The sequence below is a fragment of the Ictalurus furcatus genome, chromosome 23 (assembly GCF_023375685.1).
Source record: "Ictalurus furcatus strain D&B chromosome 23, Billie_1.0, whole genome shotgun sequence".
Lineage (NCBI taxonomy): Eukaryota > Metazoa > Chordata > Actinopteri > Siluriformes > Ictaluridae > Ictalurus > Ictalurus furcatus.
Window position 1 is genome coordinate 8,568,459 of NC_071277.1, and position 23,130 is coordinate 8,591,588.

At 39.9% G+C, this 23,130-nt stretch overlaps 1 protein-coding gene across 1 annotated transcript; it reads left to right on the forward strand.

Moving 5' to 3' along the window:
- The first annotated feature begins 256 nt into the window (after positions 1-256).
- zc2hc1a (zinc finger, C2HC-type containing 1A) lies at positions 257-13,103 on the forward strand. Its single transcript, XM_053611515.1, has 9 exons — positions 257-385; positions 2,865-2,935; positions 3,811-3,927; positions 6,855-6,996; positions 7,082-7,230; positions 9,614-9,731; positions 11,158-11,257; positions 11,339-11,449; positions 12,092-13,103. The coding sequence occupies exons 1-9, from the start codon at positions 370-372 to the stop codon at positions 12,225-12,227; spliced, it is 960 nt and encodes a 319-aa protein (XP_053467490.1). The 5' UTR covers positions 257-369; the 3' UTR covers positions 12,228-13,103.
- The last annotated feature ends 10,027 nt before the right edge of the window (positions 13,104-23,130 follow it).

The following is a 23,130-nucleotide window of genomic DNA, read 5'->3' on the forward strand; positions in this document are numbered from 1 at the left end:
AGCGGTCAATTTACATATAAAATGGTCGTTTTCAGTTTTATCTTTGTGCTGCAAATGAAACCAGAGGACAGTTAGTTAGTTAGTTAGTTAGTGGCTCTCAGCCAATCATATGGCGAGTTTGTGCACTAATAATGAATATTCATCAACGCTCCCCAGCTCCTCCAATGATTCGATCTCTCACTTCCTGGTCTACCATAACGTCCTCGCTCAAGGAATGACCAATCAAATATCAGGATATTTCCTCGCGCACGAACGGAAGGACAAGGAATGACCAATCAGGGGTGTGGATATTAGCTCGCGGGGTGTGTTTTAGGCGAGGCTAGTGGATGCCCGTTGCTACAGCAGCATCTCCTGCTTTCACGGAGAAAGATGGAGGAACTTGACGGTAAGGACGTAAATAAAGAAAACTATAAATCCGTAGTTATTATATGTAGATTGTTATTTAGAGGATTACTAGTACTGTGCTTCGAAAAACGTATTATGATTGCTATCTTTTGTTTGGCTAGCGAAACGCTCGTTCCATAAAATTTACGGGGTGTATTCCAACAGGCTTAAAGCTCCCTATATAAGTGCACTACACAGGGGACGAGATAATGGCGTATGCACCCTATGTAGTGGGATTTACGCCCTATGTAAGGGCATTTGGAATCCGGCCAAGATTTATTTGCTTTGCTGTGATCATTGAGGGGGAGTGACGTCGCTTACAGTCAGATTTTTTTTTTCCAGTTAGGCAGCTGCTAATTTGTTATTTTATATTAATCTTTTTTTTCTTTTTTTAACAATAGTTGTTAAATAAAAAATGTAACTTTATATTAGATTCCCTTGGGGACAATATTTATATATTTATTTATTTAGTTAGTTAGTTGTTTGTTTTTAGCCAAGCTAGCTTGCTAGCTATGTAAGAAAACCCAGTCACGAGATTTCCCCCTATACTCCTACATATATAGTGGAGTGCAAAAGTTTGTGCACCCCAGGACATTTAATATCGTGTCTCATATTCTTATTTACTATTATAGAATGGTCATTTGTTGCATTTTTGTCACACAAATCTTACCTTTTGTTTGGTCTGCAGCCAGAAAACATGGGGGTGTACAAACTTTTGCACCATACAGATGCACATTGTTCCTTAAGGGGTTCTTCTCAAAAGGGGATTGGAAGTCTGGACTCCTTCCTGATATATTAAGGGTTCTAGAGTTGACGTGTGCATGTCGGTGGTTGATCTCGTTCATTTGTTTTTCATACAAATATACAATTAAGTTCAAAACAAATGTCCTTTACGCAGTTAATAGTTCTCCACTTTTATTAAGACTTCTGAACGGGAACAGACAGGTTAAACGTCTATATGGTGATCCAGATTCTTCCATTTTTACGCAATACAGATGTCAGTACTGATATCGGAGTATTAGTACTCGGAGTAAATGTCGTCAAGACATGTCTCTTCAGTGTCTCTGAAGATCAACATCACACACGTTCGCGCCAAGACACGCAACCGGCGGGTCGGATCAGAAAGCGTGACCCGTCCCAGTGTAGAAACGTTCTGCATCTGTGCATCCTTAATGTTCCTAGTTGAGCAGATGCGGTTCTGTGAGTTATGTTAGAAAAATCCAAACGTGTCTTGGAGAACCTGAACATTTTAACGCGTTAGTGACAAATCCAAACTGTCGACTCGAACGGTTCCTTGGACCAACGCTGTGTTGCTTATGGTCCAACGTTTCTTCCGTTCCCTGCTCACAGCTCTACTCCCAATCTGCATTTAGTTCCTCTTTAGTGCAGAAATGGAAGGCAAACTTACGACCATGGTTTCAGTTTATCCTGCAAGACCCTCCTATTCTACATCAATGGGACTGAAGTAGAGCGTGTCTCCATCTTCAAATTCCTGGGTGTACCAAATGGTTCGAACTCTGGCGTAACAGCATCGTTACAGCTCATCTGTCTCCGCAGACCTTACTGAGTTTCTATCACTGCACCATCAAGACCATCCTGACCAACTCCGTCACGGTGTGGTCTGAAAGCGTCGTGAGATCCGACTCCCAGCCACTGAACCTCATCTTCACCATAGGTGTCCACGTAGAGCACGCGACATCATCAGGGACTCCTCCCATCCTAGTCACAAACCGTTCCGTCCACTCCTTCCATCCACGAGCAGATACAGGAACGTCTGCACTCCCGCTAGAAGCCAAACCTCATTTCATTGCCGGGTATAAAGGAACTAGTACAAGACCCAGGATGTAACGTGTAACTCTAAAATACATCTTAAACACAATCGGTGCATGAATTTTGAAGAATTTGTCTTTTAATGCTTCTCATAGGAACTGAAAAACAAACAAAAGCGCCGGAAAGACCACGCCCACAAGTGGCATTTATAGTGGTTGCTAGACACACCCAGAAGAGACAAACAACTTGATATGTTTTCAAGTAATTTAATTAAAAGAGACTTAAATTCACTCTGTCGTTTGAACGTAGGGCCAAGTAGGGGTGCAAACTTTTGCCCTTGAGTGTAAAATGTGTGTGCAATGTGAAACTTGCCAGTGTCTATAGAAGACAGAGAGAGAGAAAGAAAAAAAAAAGACATGATGGTTGTAAAACACGGAAGGAATTTCATTCATAAATGTCGACCGAACTCTGAGTCATTTTATCCAAAACAGCATCGTTCTTTCCTGTGAGGAAACTCTGAGCGTTTAGGTCTGAGATCTGCGCGGTAAACATGTGGCGCTGGCTGAACTGACGTCTGCTTTCTCTCTCGCTCTCGCCGGTGTGATTTTGCGGTCGTGGTTCTGTTTTGAAGTTCAGTTTGTGATTAAACATCTCGGCGTATCCTTGACTTCATTAACGTGATGACTTGTCTGTTTCTTTCTCTACGTCAGAATCTGTGCCCGTTGGCGAGGAGCTGCTGCCGTGCAAAGTGTGCAAGAGAACTTTTCTCCGAAGCGTCCTCGTGAGTATCCTTCAGGGTAAAACCGGAGACGAAAGCAGATTTTTAAAAAAATAATTTATTTATTTCACTGCAAGTTGTGGCATGGATGGATTCGCCACTTTGCAAACACTAAAGGGAAATCCCTGTTTGGAAGAGAACGCGCTAATCAAAGCGCTCTTTGTCCTCAATGTTCCTCTTTTATCGATCTGTTCACTCGAACGCAAGTCGCCTCAAATACGCAACCCGGAGCGAACAAAAAGAAAAGTCGCAGTGTGGACATTCCACAACGTTAAATGTAACTGTAAATGGACAGAAAAAAAATAGAAGCATACGTCGTGTACGTTCTGTAGCAAATAAAAAGTTGTGGAGCTGCAGGAAGTGCGCCGTGATGGGGAAAATAATGAACGACGGAGCACTGTGATGAAGCAGAGGTTGATTATTTTCCTACAATAGCACAACATGGAGTGTTTTTATTTCTCTTTTATTGTACTAAACAGTATATTTTTTTCGTGAATTCTCTCTTTATTAGTGCTTGACGGATCTTTACCGTCAAGAATGTTGAACACGAAACCATGAGGCTTGAAGGAACCTTTTAAAGGAACTATGTAGATCCATACGATGGACAGAAAAGTTCCGAGCAGACCGCTAATGCTAGAAGCATCCCGAATGAGAACTTTTGAGAAACCTAATATTCTGAGAGCATCACGCTAACGTCGTGGCGCACTGATGAAACGGGGAACGTTCTTCAAAAGTCAGATCACCTTTAAAAAAAACAACAAAAAAAAAAGAGTTTATTATTTTTAACCCTGTCGGTTATGTTCTGTTTTTACTTTCACATGTTTAATGATTTTATTATACCCTTTTTACTGTTGCGCCAACTAATCTTCTCTCTGTAGAAAAAGCACACGGTCATTTGCCAGAAAGCCGCAGCGAAGAAAAGGAGGGCGTTTGACTCGAGCAGACAGAGAGCCGAGGGAACCGACATCCCGACTGTGAAACCTCTCAAGCCAAAGGTGAGGTAAAACCCCGACGCTCCTCACAAAATGCGTTTCAGTTCATTCTAATTTTATTTATTAGCTGCTCTGACACTTTTCCTTAACTTCCGCTGTGCATTGTTCTTCCCTTTTTCCCAGTTTTTCACCATAAGTGAATGAATATAATATAAATACTGTATACAACGTAACTTTCAGGCTTCCACACGATACAATACGGTACCACTGAATCTGTTACCATACGATTTGATTTTGTATCTTCAGATCGATTATGTGACCGTCTTTGTTCAGAATCTGCAGTAGACTCGCCTTTAATTTCTGAAAGATGAATACGATCGATCCAGTTGATCCGGATCGTGTGATCGTTACACCCCTAGAATATAAGGAGTTTCAAGATAAAGAGATCTTAAACATGGCTATGAAACTACAGCAGGGGTGCCAACATTTACGGTTCAGGCATGACGTATGCGATTTCCGACTTGTTGCTACCTGAACGCTACACCTTTTCACCTCGGCAGTTCGCCGAAGGAGAAAAGGACTTCTGGTAGCGGCTACTTTCGCTTCGGATCCACTTCATCGAGGTGAGCTTTTGGTTAAGGGGGGTTAGGGAAGTAGGTGGGACTGTAGTCTGCTTGATATTTTAATTAAATCTTAATATTTATAAAAGGTCTGGAGTTGATTCCAAGTGTTGAATTTGCATTCGGTATATAGGTGTTCATGGGAATGCTCAATATACGGTCCAAAGAGGTGTCGATGCAAGTGAATGAGACCATCATTAGGCTGAAAAAAACAACGCAGACCTATCCGAGAAATAGCAGAAACCTTAGGAGTGGCCAAATCAACAATTTGGTACGTTCTTTGAAGGAAGGAACATGCTGGCGAGGTCAGCAACACCGAAAGGCCTGGAAAACAACTAAAGTGGACGGTCGCAGAATTCTTTCCTTGTTGAAGGGAGAAAAAAAACCTTTCACAACATCTAACCAAGTCAAGGACACTCTGTGTAAGGATGTAGGCGTATCATTGTTAAAGTCTACAATCAAAAGACTCCTTCATGAATGTAAATAGAGACGGTTTACATCAACACAAACACCCACAAACACGCAGAAACTGAAGGCAGCTGCGGTAAAGGCTTGCCAAAGCATCTCAAGGGACAAGGCATTTGGTGATGTCCATCGGTTACAGATTTCAGACAGTCGTTGATGGTAAAGGATTTGCATCCACGTATTAAAATTATGGACGTGACTGTATGTAGTGCTCACACCAGACGTTTTCTTCCTGCTGCTTGGCACACACCTGGGGGGGGGGATCTCTTCCACCAACACACATTAGAGATTTTTGCGGTAAAATTCTTGGGGGGGGGGGGTTGACACTCCTGCAAGAAATAACATCTATGTTAGTTTTGGGATGTTTTATGATAATCAGCCTCACAGTCCAGTCCCAGTTTAACGCTTGTAAATGAACACTCGGTTTTCTGTCAGTTTTTTCAGGAGTATATAAGAAGAGCTCCAATATACAGTACATCACAAGCTCTCGGCAGTAATAATGTTAACCTTTTCACGCCTAAATTTAAAAACATCCAGGATCTTTACATGATTTTATTTTTTTTTTTTCGTTTTTAATTACTTAAAAGTGCATATCATGAATTTGGATTTTTTTTTTCTAAATACCACTTATATTAAAAAATAAATGGATTGTCCATGTGTATGAATACCATGAGTGAAAAATTATAACGGTATAACTAAAAAAATAAATAAATCTTCTGTACAAAAAATGTATATTTTCATTCATTGTGTGATTTTGTGTAAAAAGTGTAAAGAGATACCTGAGACATTCTGTATTGAGAACAACAAATAGTCTAGAGAGCAACAGAGATCAGAACCGTGATATCCAGGTGATTTACATCTTCTGTTTTTCCTAAAAACAGGTTTAAATGGGCTGCAAATACACCGATCAGCCATAACGTTAAAATCACTGAGGGGTGAAGTGAATGACCTTGACTATCTCGTTACATCAGCAGCTGTCGAGGGGTGGAATATATTTATTAGGCAGCAAGTGAACAGTCCGTTCTTGAAGTTAACGTCTTTGAAGCAGGAAAAATGGGCAAGCGTGAGGATCTGAGCGACTTTGATAAGAGCAGGTCTTGTGGGGTGTTCCTGGTATGCAGTGTTTACCTACAAAAGTGGTCCAATTAAGAACAACCGGTGAACCGGAGACAGGGTCATGGGCGCACAAGGCTCATTGATGCGCGTGGGGAGCAAAGGCTAGCCTGTCTGGTCCGATCCCACAGAAGACCTACTGTAGCACAAACTGCTGAAAAAGTTCATGCTGGCTCTCCTAGAAAGGAGTCAGAACACACAGAGCATCACCTCTTGCTGCATATGGAGCTACGTAGTTGCAGACCCGTCAGAGTGACCATGCTGACCTCCTGTACACCACAGTGGGCACGTGAACATCAGAGCCATGGAGCGATGGAAGAAGGCGGCCTGGTCTGGTGAATCACGGTTTCTTTTACGTCCTGTGGAGGCCGGGTGCGTGTGTGTGTGTGTGTGTGTGTGTCGCTTACCTGGGGAAGAGATGGCACTAGGATGCACTATGGGAAGAAGGTGAGGTGGTGGAGGCAGTGTGATGCTATGGGCAATGTTCTGCAGGGAAAACTTGGGTCCTGGCATTCACGTGGACCTACACGAGATTAGGCAGGTGGTTTTAATATTATGGCTGTGCGGTGTAAGTGTGGACACTAATGTGGTTGCAGCCTGCATACTGTGAATGCTGTTCCATGATGAAAAAGAAAAGGCACTTAAACAGAGTACATTTAGTATAGAGTTATTTCAGCGGGTTGCATTTTCTAGATGTTGTTTCTGCTACAGTTTGCCACATTGACGTCATGAGTAATTCCCACAGGCCCTGTTTGAACTGGCCCTGTCCTTAAACGACTTTTCTCTGAACAGCCTGAACCACCCAAGAAAGTATCCGACTGGCGTCGAAAGCACGAGGAATTCATCGCCACCATCCGTGCTGCCAAGGGCCTGAGCCAAGTGATGAAAGATGGTGGCCCTCTCCCCCCGCCCCCTCCTCCATCCTATGATCCAGGTAGAAAAGTTTGAGGGGGTGAATACGGGCAGAAGCTAATTGGTGTAGTAGTAACTGGTTTCGCATATTTAACGTTTTGTTCTAGATTATATCCAGTGCCTGTATTGCCAGAGGCGGTTTAGCGAGAACGCAGCCGAGCGACATATCAAATTCTGTAAGGAGCAAGCATCACGCATTACCAACAAGGGGAAATTCCCTGGAAGTGACAAAGCCAAGCCTCCAGCTAAGATGCAGGTGAGTGCATCAGACTCCTCCAGCAGTGTAGAGGATGTACATTCAAATAGAGATGAACGATCAAAGTTCAGGGGTGGATTAAATGATCAACTAATTCTAAAACGTGGTAGCTGACGAACATGTGTAGGACATCATGTTCGCGAAGTCATCAGCGTTTCGGCTGTTCTGTCCTCATAAACGTAAAAGTCGCTCGTAAAAGATAAACGCTAAGCTGGCTAGCATCTTTTTTTCCTCTCTCCATGTGTGAAGGTGTTTTAAAAAGTTTTTCAGTTTCGTCAGTGTTTCCATCTGTTATTTGTACCATGTCTGAGAAAGCAACAAAGGACACTTAAAATTAAAGAGTTTAAAAATAATGACTTAAGAATAAGTAAAAAGCTTCATCTCTTGGGTAGAAGCTACACTTTAGTCTGTTTTAGTCACTTGGTGACCCTGTATCTCTTTCCAGATGGCAAAGGGACAAACACCCACCCTTGTGTCTCAGGGAGTTTTTTTCTCGCCACTGTCGACCCTGGCTTACACGTTCATTATAAATTCATACATTTAAAATCTATATCCTGAATTTATATATTTTTGTAACGCTGCTATGGGACAATGTCCATTGTTAAAGCGCTATACAAATAAAACTGGGTGGGTGGAGACTTTGATGACGTTGCTAGACTTTGTGTGTAGTTGGCTAGAGTACACGATATCCAGGTTTAGGAGCCAGTTCACTAAAAGCTGTGTGAGTAGTCTAAGAAGAATAGCCTTTGTTGTGCTTTCTTCACCACGTGGGAGGTAAGCAAGATGGGTGGTCTTCCTGGATCTCCTGAAATCTACAATGATCTCTTTGGTTTTTGTGGTGTTCCAGACCAAATTATCGTCCATACACGACCGATCTAGATGTTGGACCCGTTTCCTGGTTTAATGATACAAGTCCCACTGGTAGTGTGTGTCATCAGCAAACTTTACTGTATAGTTGGAAGAATGAATTGGTATTAAAAGCGGATCTGAGATCAAGGAATAGCATCCTAACGTAACTGTTTGGCTTCTCTAAATATGTCAAGGGCTGCGTGAAGTGCAAGTGAGACCGCATCATCAGTCGATCTGGTTGCTCGATATGCAAACCGATGGCTGTCTAGATCTTTAGGAATGATGGCCTTAATGTGTGACACTTATGAGTTTCTCAAACAAAGCACTTTATGAATACAGGGGTTAAGCCAACTTGAGGCATTCTACCACAGCAGAAGGCGGTTGCAGCACGCAAACCCAAGAATATTACTGAACTGGAAGCCATTGCTCATGAGGAATGGGTTAAGATTCCTCACGAACACTGCCAGAAGCTGTGCAGCAGGTCATAACAGCAAAAGGGTGCTCTACTAAGTACTAAAGATGCTTACCATGAAGGGGTTGAGTAATTTTGAGACTGGAGAAGTCATTATAAGTTGAACTATTTCAATTGCTTTTGTTTTGATTTGTTCATTGTAAACAGCTGAAAGTGTGGATATTTAAATAAACCTGATTTCAAAATGGGGGTTGAATAATTTTGATTGCAACTGTATAGTCAGTCAACTGTTTACTAATAGCATCATGTAACTACTCCAGGGCTCCCCATACTCCCTGGGTATTAAAAATATGGTCTTTACATCCCCATCATATATTCAAAGACTGGAGAACAATGTTTCTCAATGATGTCTGTATGCAGCTGTTCACCAATCACTTCACACCAATATATACACGCACTCCTCCGCCTCTGTTCTTACCGGAGTCTGTTGTCTTATCTGCCCGGTAAACAGAGCGACCTGCTAGATCGATGGCAGTGTCAGGGACGGTGCAGTTAAGCCAGTTCTCTGTGATGATTATCACGCAGTTGTGCATGCTGTGCATAGTAATCTTTACCCTGATTTCCTTCATCTTATTGACGAGTGACCGATTAGTTTGTGAGGAAGAGACTGGGCGGAGATGGCTTGTGTGGCTTTAGCCTTGTTCGGAGGCTGGCTCTCTTTCCTCACTTTTTCTTGAGAGGGTTCTACCTCCAGTGGGTTGCGCACAGCGTAGGATCTCCGGTGGGATGAAGTCGCGGTTTACAAAAGTATGATCCTGACAGTTCCAGATATGAAGCTGTTTAGTCCGTTCGTAGACAGTATGTTGAATAGCTAAACTTAACAGACTTAATATACATACGCAAAATAATAGTAATAAAAAAAAAAAATCTTGCTAGTCTGAGAGCACCTAGCTGCTGCGTCTACACACGCCACCATGGGTGTACCGGGGCTGTAGAACCCGAAGTTAGAACTGCTTCAATAAGACTCTTACCCCTCAGATTCTCAGACACAGACTGCTGATTGTTTTTACTGAATGAGTAAATGTTTTGTAATATTAAAAAAAAAAATCTCTCTATCTGCAGTACAAAACTGACAAAACTGTCCCGGTGAAGAAGGCAAGTTCTGTATCTTCCACATCTTCTTCAGTGTCTTCCTCTCGCCTACCTCAGCGTTCAGCCAACGGACAGGGCGGTGGAACCGGTACGGACCGAATCTCTTTAAACCGTCTAACAGCAAAGCATTTCCCAAAAGTTACCGAGCAGCACTGTTTTTGATCAGTTGCTGTGTGAAGGCAGGCAGCAACACGATACAGGATTTCATTTCCAAATATCAGCAAAACAGCAGCTTAACAGTAGACCGTATTGAATGACTTGAAAAGCAAATCTGGCCCCGACTTCTTTCATTCTTAGGGTTTCATCTCGATGTTTGTTTTGTTTTGTTTTGTTTTTTTGTTTGTTTGTTTTTTTTTGTATTTCTACCCTTGACACTACTTACTTGCAGCAAGTCTTTGTCTGTTCTATAACATGGATCACTTTTATAATCGCGCTACATCCTGGAATCCCCGCTTACTTTTACATCAGATGACTATATTCTTTTGGGATAATAGTGAAAATGGCACTTTTTTGGCCAAAAGAGAAAAACGGATTGAATAGGATCTGTTCAAACATCGTGGTCAGGTCTCTCATGTTGGAAACTGGAGTGTGTATACTACTAGAAAAGTTTACACGTACGTTTTCTTATTAATTGCTGTACGGAATATCTTTTTCCTAGACTATGAAGAAAGTAAACTTTTCTGAATTTAAACTGTACTAGTGTAAACCTTTTTACTTTCCTGCATTTGAACTTTTCTACTTCAATTTTTTTTACTTTTTATGGATGTAAAGATTTTTCTACCTTCCTGCATGTAAACCTTTCTACCTTCCTGCATGTAAACATTTCTACTTTTTCCGGATGTAAACTTTTCTATTTTCCTGCATGTAAACCTCTCTATTGTAAACATACCTACTGTCCTGCATGTAAGATTTTCTACTATTCTGCATGTAAACATTTCTATTTCCTCCATGTAAACTTTTCTACTTTCCTGCATGTAAACCTTTCCACTTTCCTGCATGTAAATTGTTCTACTGTAAACTTTTCTACCTTCCTGCATGTAAACTTTTCTACTTCAAACATTTCTACTTTTTCTGGATGTAAACTTTTTCTATTTTCCTGCATGTAAACTTCTCTATTGTAAACACGCCTACTGTCCTGCATGTAAACATTTTCTATTTCCTCCATGTAAACTTTTCTACTTTCCTGCATGTGAACTTTTCTACTTCAGACATTACTACTTTTTCTGAATGTAAACTTTTCTGTTTTCCCTGCATATAAACTTCTCTACTGTAAACACGCCTACTGTCCTGCATGTAAGATTGTCTACTGTCCTCCCTGTAAATGTTTCTAGTTTCTACATTTTTTTTTCTACAATTATTGAGTTTGAATTGAATTAAAGTGACCTGTGAAATAGGCTAATATAATCATTATAATTATAATGAGTTTCAGTTTCTAACCCAGCCAAAAATTTGCGTTTGATTTTTGCATGAAACGGGTTGACCAGCACAGAAACGGCTCTTTTATCTTCCCTCAGGAATTTCCAGCACTACAGGCTCCATGAGGAACGTGAACATGTCAACTTCTTTCTCTCCGTCCCGCCTTAACTCTGGCGGTGTGACCAGTCCTCCCTGTGGGTAAGGCCCGATTCACACTCCAGACCAGAAGGAACAGTTGTTCCTGAACTTATTCTTTCCCATTTTTTTCCACGTGTTCAGGGCTAACACCAAACCTAAAGGCATTGTTGCTCCGAGTTCACTGAAGAGCACAACCTACACAGCCGGAATGAATAAAAAGAAGGTCTACAGTGCTAACAGCTATAACTCAAGGTAGCATCAATCATCACCAATGCGATTGTTTAACTGCTTTATCTCGGGGATTAGGAAACGAATCAACTTTCGCCTGGTAACAGTAACTCCGCCTTATCGCACCACCCTGTTGATTTATTTTCCAATAATAACATTCCGTCTAAGTGTTTTTATTCCTTACTTACTCCATTTAGGAAACGACCAACGCTGTGATTTTACTTCAAAACACCAGTAGATCCATATGGAAATGTTAGATTTCATGATATTTGGCGTGAAATTTTACCAACAACTGATAACAAAACTAACCAAAGTGTGTGTTGACATCGTTTATCATGAAATCAATATTATATCACCATATTCACCCAGCCCTTAAAGTTCTCATGATGGTGTGCACTGGCTTTTCAAGACACTTGGTAGAAACACAGTTTAGGGAAATGCGACAGAATGAATAGACCTGTTTTGTGCCTCAGATCTCTCAATCCATCTGGTACATAGTCTTGCCTGGAAGGATGTATTAGAAGATGGATTTGTTTTGGCTCTCGAGTTGTTGTTGTTGTTGTTGTTGTTGTTGTAGCTGAATATCAATGGCGGTGTTAAAACACTGCTTTTGTTTTCGGAGCCACACAGACCGACAGTTTTCCTTGCTTTCTCTCCTCCTCTTAGGAACGAGACGAAAAATGACAATGAAGTGGACTGTTCCACACCGGGGACCAAATTCTGCCACGGATGTGGAACCAAGTACCCGGTGGACTGGGCCAAATTCTGCTGTGAATGTGGGGTGAGGAGGATGTGCATTTAGAGAGAGAGAGAGAGAGAGAGAGCGAGAGCGAGAGAGAGTGACGTGTCTATTGCTGAATTTCCCATTTTTCCACTCGTCACACTCGTGCCCATGAATTCCAGTCCTTCTCGAATATATTTGTTTTTGCCTTGTTTTTATTCCACTTGTCTTTATTCTCAAAGTGCAATACGATAAACTACTGATTAATTGTTTTTTTTTAATCAGAATTTACCCAGAATTCATTTCAAAAATCGAGTTTCCATCTGATATCAAACCTGTGGTTTAAAGTCCCGACATCGCGCTTCCATTTCATCATGGGAATGATCTGACAGAGTTGTGATTTAATTTATATTGTTATTTATGCGGATACAGTTACAAAGCGACGCCGTTCCCGTTTCTCTTTTTGTTTCATTATATGTTTTGTAAAGTTGTTACTGCTTATTTATCTCAACATTTCATGTAAACGTACATTCGCTGTAGGATAGGAGCAATCTGGCGCAGCTCGACCACGACTTGTAAAACATTCGCAAACGTATTATTCAGACGATCATGCTTTAAAAAAAAAAAAGAAGACTTTTCGATTTCACTCCACGATCACCTGATCAAACTCGTATGCCAAAAATAGCTTTACAGCCGCAAGGACTTCTTAATAATCCCGTCACTGCTCCTCTAAGCTAAAGCACCATATATATATAAAAACCCCCTGTCATTAATTAACCCTTTGTGCTGTGATAGCCGAACACTACGGCGGTGTAATGCTCATAAATGCATGAACGGTGTGTATCATTTCTGTAAGACCGAGTGGGTACAAGACCTGCTCACAGAGCGGACGCTGACGCCGGATTTGTCACTGTATATGCAGAGTGTCACGTGAATAAACATTCATACGAGTGCTGAGATGGATGTGTTGTGGTTTTTTAAAAAAAATAATTTTTTTGTGTGTCTTTATTGGAAAATAAGCAGCGATGAGGTTTCTATCCCGAGTGTTTTATTCCTCTTATACCACAGCAACTTGATCACGATTACAATTGTTTTGTGTTATTTTATTAATTAAAGAATGACACGTCATACTTTTTATCCATGCTACATTTAGTGCTTTAGTACTACATTTAATATGGTGGAATATCATCAGTATCAATATATAATATTTCCAAACTTCTCTCTCCTGAAGACCACCACTGATTTTATAAGGAAAAATTCTGATTAAGAATACAAGTGGATTCTATCAGGTAGAATTTATTAAAAGGCTGGTATAATTTGACCCCACCTCCCATCCACACTCCTCTATACGAAGCCCCGCCTCCCAGAACCTACAGTGACTGCTGTAAGTTTATCTGCATTAGTTCATTAGCTAGCTAGATAACATTCAATCATCTTGTTCTACTTGGGCATTTATTACAAAAATGGCTCGCTATGAACACAGAAAATACTGTCACTGCTGATATTTAAGGATTATATTAAGGTTACATGTCAAGGAGAAACGTAGTCTGAGTCGTAACTACATGCCCTTAGCTCCTAGATTTTCTCATTATATTTCTTGGGTGTGATTACGCTTATTTAAAGAAAACTGGATGTTTTTGCAAAATCATTTCGTCATTATGGTTTCTATTTCAGTCTACTCTCCATACTAACCAGTAACAAAATTTTTCCATGTTTATATTTTCAGACTGTAACAATGGAGGGGTGGTGTCAAGGGCCCACAGGGGTGTGTCTATAACAAGACTGACAGGAATGGAAAAACTACAGGGCTGCATTTAAAAAAAAAACAAAAAAAAAACCCCAAAAAAAACCAATTTATCCACCATTTCCCCCCCCCAAGATTTTCTTTGTAGCATAACTTGCTCTGAGGAAAGTGCTGTCCGCGCTCTTCCGCATATGCCTCTCTCCACACTTTGCCACAGACGACTTTGACATCGTCAGGACATAACTCTTCTGACACTTTTCCGTCACACCTTTTTGGGCGCAGTTCAAAACAAGCTCTGTTTCAAATGCCAAGATTGGGGATGGGGGGAAAAAAGGTAAAATTTATATAAAAATATATTTATTCACAGAGCAGTAGCATAATACATCATAAAGACCATAGACAGTTGAGTGTCCAAACAAATGTTTTACCTAGGAACTGAGAGTAGATCTCCATAGCTAGAAAAACAAGGTGGATATCCAGAGCTTCAGTGGAAACGTGGGTTAAAGTCAAAGAATGCTGTTGAACCATCAGGGGGGAAAAAAAAAATCGACCTGTTTCACAGCGACTGGTCCGTAAGACATGTCTGCTGGTTGTACGGTTCATGATGGATCCTGAATTCGGCTGATTTTTGCTCTCCAAGCAGCGGGCGTGTTTCACTCGCCACTTCGTTATGAGTGTATGTCCTCTCATATACAAGGTGCCATGCAAAGCTTTGTAAGGAAGCCATGCTCCGATATTTTATTTATTGTTACTATTATTTTTATTATTATTATTTCAGATTTAGAACGTCTTTCAATCGGCGCTGATTGTGGCCCACACTTACTAAGCCGAGTTGTATTGTTCGTACGCTTTCTGTATCGTCATGAGCAAACGTTTCAGTCGGCAGAACTTCTTCTGTAAAGGCTGGGAGTCTGGCCACCTCTCTGCCTGCTCGGCCTTGAATGGGGGGGGGGAACAAAAAACACAAACTGTGAATTAAAAATAAAGAACAAAAACAAATCGGATTACAGTTTTCACTTGTAAGTAAACGTGTCTTACCTGGTTTACAGAACAGGGACATCCCAGAGATACCGTTATGTCCCTCATGAGGTTCCGTAATTCAGTGTGTAGCTGACCGCTTACGTTCCTTGGTAAACGGGTGCAGGACACGGTGCTGATGCGCTCGATCGGCAATAACTGCAGCATAAGCAGAAGGTGTTGATTAATTTTCTCTAACAGCAGGTCTGACAGTAGTGCAACTTCAAGTCACAGGTTTATATTATTATATTTAGATCATATAACAGAAATCCCAAAGAATCGTATTCATGATTCAGAGTATTATTATTTTTTTTGCACTCAAGTTCAGATTTCTGCTCCTCAGATTCCAACACATCACTTTCAGACACTAGGGGGCAACAGAAATCAGCTTTAGTCGTAGTAGGCCTTGCAATAAAGCACTCAGATTCATTAAATAATAAAATTAAAAAACTGAGAGAATGTTGAGGTCATGCAGATGTCAGCCATGCTCATAATTATGCCAGAAAACCATGCTGTGTTATATAAGGACGTAACGCACTCAGATTTGAGCTTTCTGAGTCATTCTGGGATTTCGTAATTTCCAGCAAATTTCAGTAGGAATGACGTAAGCTGCATAAGGATCAGCACATCTGTTTTCCTATGTGACGTTATAATTTATTTATTTATTTATTTCGTTTTGCGTATTTATCGGTTTCGTTCTCTGTTCGAGATTTCCACTGGCGCCACTTTTTTTTTTTAATTCGCACTTCGACATGCTATGCCAAGAACTCAAACTAAAGAACGTGTCATGTGGTGTCATGTCAATAAGGTATGATCATGTTTAAATAAGCATTTTGGAACACACTCAGTTCCTGAACTGGCATTTACATCAGAAGTTTTATATTGCGTGACACTTACATTCTGCAGCACGAGCTTTCGTTCCCCGCAGGACTCCACCTGTCTCTGAATACTCAAGTTCTGTGAGGAGATTAAAAAAAACAAAAAAAAACAACACCTTTACACATTTTTTTAAAATTCTTCTGGACGCCTTAATAACTGAAAAGACTTCAGCTCTGCTGAGTATCACTTACAATGTGCTCCAGCTGCTTCTGAATGATATACTCATAATCCTGAGAGATCTCCTCTTTACTCTTGGTGCTTTTGCAGGAGAAGACGAGAGGTAGGAGGAGAAACACCAAAACAGAAGTGCCAAGAAGATGCTAGGAATGAAATCGAAACAGGAAGTCAGTACTTTTAACTCCTTTAATTCAGCACTTTCAGACAAATATGGTACTAATCGACTGTGTATTTTCCTTGGCACTGGTGGGGTAACAATAAAAGCGTCCACCGTTTGTACCTTCAGTGTTAGGAACTGGGCGTAAATCTAGAAGCGAATTAAAAAGAACACAGTGACTCTGGAGTATTTTATATGTTTAACTTTCTATCTTTCATTTTGAATTTCTTCCGTCCTTGTACGTATTATTTATTGTTTTACTATCAACGTTTTTTAACCTCTTCCATATAGTATATTGGGATTTTCACCCCAAATGATATGCAGAAATCATGATTATTATTATTATTATTATTATTATTATAGATCACTGTTAAAGGTACAACCCATGTACAGCTGGACTGTACCACCCAAGTGACAAGGAGAGGTACAGGTCAGTACCCTTTTTTTCTGAGAGTGAACACAGGTTCCTAATCCTCGTCCTAACGAACCGCCTGCATAGTGTATAATGTTCCTGCACTCACACACACTTCAGCTTTAAGAAGATCAGTTAATCAGGCTCATTAAGTGGAACAAGTGCATATGAAGTGAAAACGCTGAAAGTTACAGGACAGGACACGGGGTTCTCCACATCCGAGGTTGCGAACCGCTCCGAAATAAAGGCACCAAACTGTACGTTTTCTTCATCACTGTGTGACTACCATCTTTAACCTTTAAGTATAATTTAAGGGACCTAATTGCACCAGGAGCTAATTAAAGGTGTAAAGATACACACTCGGGGTGCTTTTCTTTTAACGTTCGGTCCGTTTTAGCGTGGCAGCTATGCAAGTAGTTGGCAAAGACAAAATACATGCCTACATGACTTAATTATTATTATTATTATTATTATTGCTGCTTTAACTAATTAATCTCAAAAGCATGAATGGTAAGTTGGCCATTTTAGAGTTCATACACGTGGTGTTCACCAATCAAATGTAGACCAAACGTTCCAGGGGTGGAGTCGGACCTCACCAGCTCCTGGATGGAGTTGAGCCAAAAATCCATGTTGACAACTCGGTGCGTTTCATGCTGGAGAAAAGTGCATTGCTGTAGCGCGTCCCGTCCCGTAGGTTAAGGTTATAGGAGGAATTGGATCAGGTCCAGCTCCACCCCGGAACATTTGGTTCTGCATCTCCATCAACACCATTTAACTGGGAAAACTCCTTAAACACCCACAAGCCAGGCATACTCTACCTCTAGAGATGATCTCAGTATGGCTTGCTTTCATTATCGTACACAGCAGCTTCACAGAAGAAAAACAACAAGTATTCAAAACATTGCCAATGACAAATTGGTTGGGTAGCAACAGGACCGACCGAGACCGGCTGATAGAGGCTTTTTCAGCTTTCAGACGTAAAGCAGCATTAGTAATAATACAGTTGAGTGAACAATAATTCCTGTATATAGAAATTGTGTCTGCATTTAGTTTACTCCTTACTTACACGACAGTGACATGTTGACATTCGGCACGAATCATGACTTTATTGAATCTGCAATACAATTCCTTCCCTTTCTTTTCTGGTGTTTTCATTTCACTATCATTTCTGTTTTTGCTCTCTCTCTCTACACGTTTCGTCCACAGCCAAATCCCCAAAATCACTGTATCACCCTTCTAAAGGACATTCTTCATAATGAATCCAGTGATGCATTCCTAAACAACTCATATAGCCTACTGTGAGGGTTCCAGTTGGGTTCCTTCTGGATCCAGTACAAAGTGTGAAGTGGTTGTTGTTGTTTTTCAATAGGAACTAGGTGTGTGAAAAAGCTGTCTCTTTGATGGAGACGACTTTATTTAGAAAGTACCTTTATTTCTGAGACAGGATCTAATGGAGTTCAGCAGAAGGAGATGATTTGACGAGGATAGCCTGTTATACATCCTGACTTTTATTTTCACTTTGAATGCGCAGTAGCCTGGCTGTTTTTCCATCTCCAGGATTATTTGAAGTGGGGTTTTTTTCCCCCCCTTTTTTTTCTTTTCTAATAAGCGCACCGCATTCATTCAGTTTCGATATGGCTTTCCTTTCTTGTAAATCCTCTTTCCTTCTGACTGGAACAATTACTGAGAATTCACTGGGATTTCCCCCACGATGGTAGTATAAATAGGCTACAACCTGTTCCCGTTCCCATTGTCAGTGCTTGACGGAAAGGAACGGCACCGCGGTGGGACAGGTAAGCGCGGCTCCGCGCGGCTCCGCATTACGCGTCTTTGTTGGTTTTGCTGAAACGAAGAGACTTTGCGACTTACCATTTGTCATTTTTGGTCCATGTTCACACGCCTGAATGATTCGTGCTGAAGTCCTCTCAACTCGGACAGTCACAATCCATGCATGGAGGCTACATTTTTCTTCTTTTTGTAATGGAAACTCTCCCTGGGTTTGGGTTTGTGGCGCTGTTCGGTCTGCCGGAGAGTTCAGCTCGGGTTGGTTTTAGTTGCGCGTATTCTTGGAGTCGCGTATTTCGGCGCTGTTATGAAGTTTCCGCCCCTACAGCGTTGCCAGGTACTGAAATTAAAAGTGTTCCCTAAAAAAGTGTCGGATTTCAGACTGAACTGTCGTGATTTCATAATCTAACCGCAACCAAAAAAAAAATGATCAGACGCCACGTCTAAGAAAGAAAGAAAGAAAGAAAGAAAAAACAACAACCAAAACGCAGTGCGTAAAGAGGAGTGCCAAAGAATTACGCCAGCACAGGTGATACACTTAATTAGTGTCACTCAGCGCGCGCGATTCGACGTAACAACTTGTGCCACATGTATGCGGATGTATCACTTATCTTTCCTAAATTTTCCCATCATGCATTGATGATTAGGCCTGTTCCAAATCATATGCACCCTTGCCTATATAGTGCACTTTTCTTTTTTTCCACATTCAACTGGCTGGCTTAGACCTACAAATCAGCCTGCCCATAACGCACTTTTAAAAATACAGGGAATAAACAGGACAGTATTTCATAACCCCCCAACAATAATCCAGGTGATCATTCACCTGTTAAAACTCTCCCTTCTTCCTTTCGTTTTCTCCTTAATAACGCGCATGACGAGCATTCAACTCACCCAATCGACTCTTTCGAACAAGAGTCGATTCCACCCTGAACGGGTTCTTGATTCACTGCGCCTAAAGAAAAACTTCTACTGTCATTTTGTTTCATATTTATGGCTGGAAGAGAGGCTCGGATTGTGTCTGGATAAATATTTACATATCACTGAACGCTTAAATCAATCATAACATTTTAAAAGAAAGCCCGGTGTAGTAATTACAGGTGGTTTAAAATGAAAATGAGTCCAAACTTTGCCAAGAACCCTAACCAAGCTTGTTTTAATAACAGATAATAATAGGTCTAGTCATGTCATTTAATCTTAAGTCAGTTGTACTTTTGACTCCTTTTAGGTGTTAAGATTTATAGGACTTAATTAACTGTTGGGATTTACTCAGTTTCTGAATAAAAACATACTACTACTACTACTATCCTTTCATACACGTGATAGCTCGACTGTAGTACATGATTTCTTGTTTAAAAAGTGTCAAGGTCAATGCACAAGGTTAAAGTAAATAAATGGAAGGAAATAAAAAAAAAGTGCACAGTAAAATAAAATAAAAAATCATTTCAAGCATAATTATTATACAGATGACTAAAAAAGACTTCCTCAAGGGTTCTTCTGGATAGTTAAGAGTTTTAGAGTTGCTTACTTTTGAACTTCATAGGAAACGCAGGTGTACGGTTCTATAGCCTGTAGAAACTTTTAGCGTTCCCAGTTAGGAACAAAACAGAAGAGATCTAAACAGGTTCTAGAACTAAGCGGTATTTTAAGCATGTGTGTATAGATGGTTAGATTTGTGTTATAGTGCTGTGCAAAAGCCTTATATAAGATGCTTGATGCATAATATCTCAGTTATACTGTGTAATATATTCAATACCTCATAATGATTCAATAATAATAATTGTAAATAAGTAGTAATGTAATAAGTAAATAAGTAGTAAATAAATAGTGAGATAATGAGATTTATCATATATATAATATATTCAAAATACATACATTTTGTCTTGTGTGTTGAATTGATGTCTTCTGCATTAGGATGTCACAGTTCCAAAAAAAAAAAAAATTCAATTCCAAATACTTTTTTGTGCCATTAAAAAGTGTCTTGTATTTAGTTTTCATTGTTTTCATCATCGTCACTTTTTTTGATATTTAGATACTCTTCATTTTATTATTTTTTAAAATATCTTTGCTTTACGTGTCACTTTACGACATTTCTCGACAAGGCTTTCTTCTTATACACTCACCGTCCACTTTATTAGGAACACCTGTACATATACAAGTGCTGTATCCAGTCAGCCAAAACATGTTGCAGGGAGTATATACTGTATAATATACTATATAATCATGCAGATGCAGGTCGAGAGCGCCGGTTAATGTTCACATCAAACTTCAGAATGAGGAAAAAATGGGAATTTGACCGTGGCATGGATGTTGGAGCAAGTTTGCGTATTTCAGAAACTGCTGATCTCCTGCAATTATTTATTTATTCATTTTTTTATTTGTTTACAAACAAGCAGCTTTAGAATTTACACAGAAAACTGGACAATGTTTAACTGACCAGTTTGGGTGAGCCTGTCCCATTAGTCTCAGATTCCCGTTCTTGGCTGACAGGAGCGGAACCTGATGTGGTGTTCGATGTGTTCTGCATTTTGAGATGCTTTTCAGCTCACTGTGGTTATAACGAGAGATCATTTGAGTTACCGTCGCCTTCCTGACCGCTTGTACCCGAGTCGGAGTCTGACCATTTTCCTATGACCTCTCTCATTAACGAGCCCACAGATCTGCCACTCACTGGATGTTTTTTGTTTTTCGCACCATTCTATGTCAGCACTAGAGACACTAGAGGTTGTAGGTTAAAAACCCAAGCGATTTCTGAAATACTCAAACCAGCAACCATGCCGTGATCAAAGTCGCTGAAATGTTTCTCAGGTTTGGTGTGAACATTTTCTGAAGCACTTGACCTGTATCTGCATGATTTTATGCATTACACTGCTGCCACACGATTTGCTGATTTTAGATAGTTACACGAATGAGCAGGTGTACAGGTGTTCCTAATAAAGTGGATGGTGAGTGTATATGGTTATAGTAGCTCATTGGCCATTTTATCAGGTCATTCTGCTACACTTTTATAGAAGTACAGTTACTGACTGTAACTGTCAGTATATAAGTGACCTACATACATCAGCGGAAAGCTGTAGTTCAGGGTGATACAATGGAAGAAATATTTTTTTTTGTTTACCTAAAAGAACCAGTCCAAAACTCTTTATTGTTTTTTGAGATAATAATCTGGATCATTTTCCACCACAAAGAGTCTTTCACATAATTATAATATTTACAGTGGAATTTTTGTTTGAGTTCTCTGTGACATAGTGGCATTGTGACAACAACAATAATGGTTAAAGGTCCATCAATCAAAAGGTTCTCTTCGAACCAAACAAAGTCCCCTCCCCCTTTAATTTTCTTCCCTAAATGTTAATAATAATAATGTAATTTTTCACACATAATTAATTATTAATCACAGGTTTGTTTTTCCTCGAGATATTTTTCATTCCTGAGGTATCTAAATACACATTCAACTGTGTAATTTGCAAATATGTAATTCTTTAAAGATTGTTTTTTTTTTTTAAACTCTGTTTAAAAATACAGTACAGTGTGCCGTTGCTATAACAAACCTTACAGTAAGAATGCTGTAAATATGAATTATAGTAATTACAGATAAATTACAGGTGCATTTACAGGCTAATTTGCCGCATTACATACTGCAGATTATTAACTTTAAGTAACAGAACTCTTTTATTATCATAAAACATAATAATACATCACGTGTTGTGTTTTATCACATGTCATTCAGAGCACACCTCATACGAACGCTTCGTGAACTATTATGCTAAGGTTTAAATCGGACATCAGGTTAAAATATATAACTAAAATGACATTTAGGGAGGAGTCACAAATCTGTTGACCACACCCACTGATTTATCTACACAGGTAGATTTTGTAAGTTTGATTCATTAACATAGCAGCAACAACAACAACAAAAAAATCACAGCGACAGCAGTGGGAACAGTTGTTTTTTTAAAAGCAGAGGTGAATCTTAACAGAATGTTGTGAAGACAGAATATGAGTGATGATTAAACCGTCTCATAGATCAAAGCTTCGGAAAGCGATATGGCACCGGACCATCACTCTGTGTCACTTTTGAGAAATGCAAATGTAAAACGTTTCCTGCAGGACTCGAAAAAAACAAGACCGCACTTGTCTAAAGGACTGATCATGATTCATTGGGGAAATATTTTCCCACATTTACAGAGACAGTTACATTTTTGTAACATGAGTTTGTTTGGGAAATTTTTTAGCTGATTGAGAATGTTTTTTTTTTCCTTTTTATCTCTATCACATTTTGCACATGTGAACTTCTGATTGGACGGAGCCGAGGTTAAGGAGAAAAAAAAAGAACGAAAAAGTAGTCTCAGGTACAATCTGTACAGTTTTATAAGGAAATGATCTGTAAGATTTACTGAGCATCTTGCAGAACCAGCCCTGGCTCTTCTCTAGACTTCGACTGTCGCACTCACTCCTTATTTTTTACAGCAACACCCTGCAGTCTTCATTACATTTATATGCTGCTTTTATTTACTGACATGTAAAACTAATATTTAGAAATCTGAAATATTTTTGTATTGGCTTGATAATGTAGAAGTCATAAAATAATAATAATAATAAAATATATAAACAACTCAGTGTGCCAAAGACTTAGTAATGAGAGTAATGTAGCCTATGTATAAGGGGGTGCAAACTTTTGCACTTACCATTATATGTACTTCTTTCTGGCTGTGTATATACAGTAATTCGAAATTGGTGCATTAATTCATGAATTGATATGCCGATGGTCATTTTGGACTGAATTGTTCCTACAATTCTAGAAAGGGTTGACTGG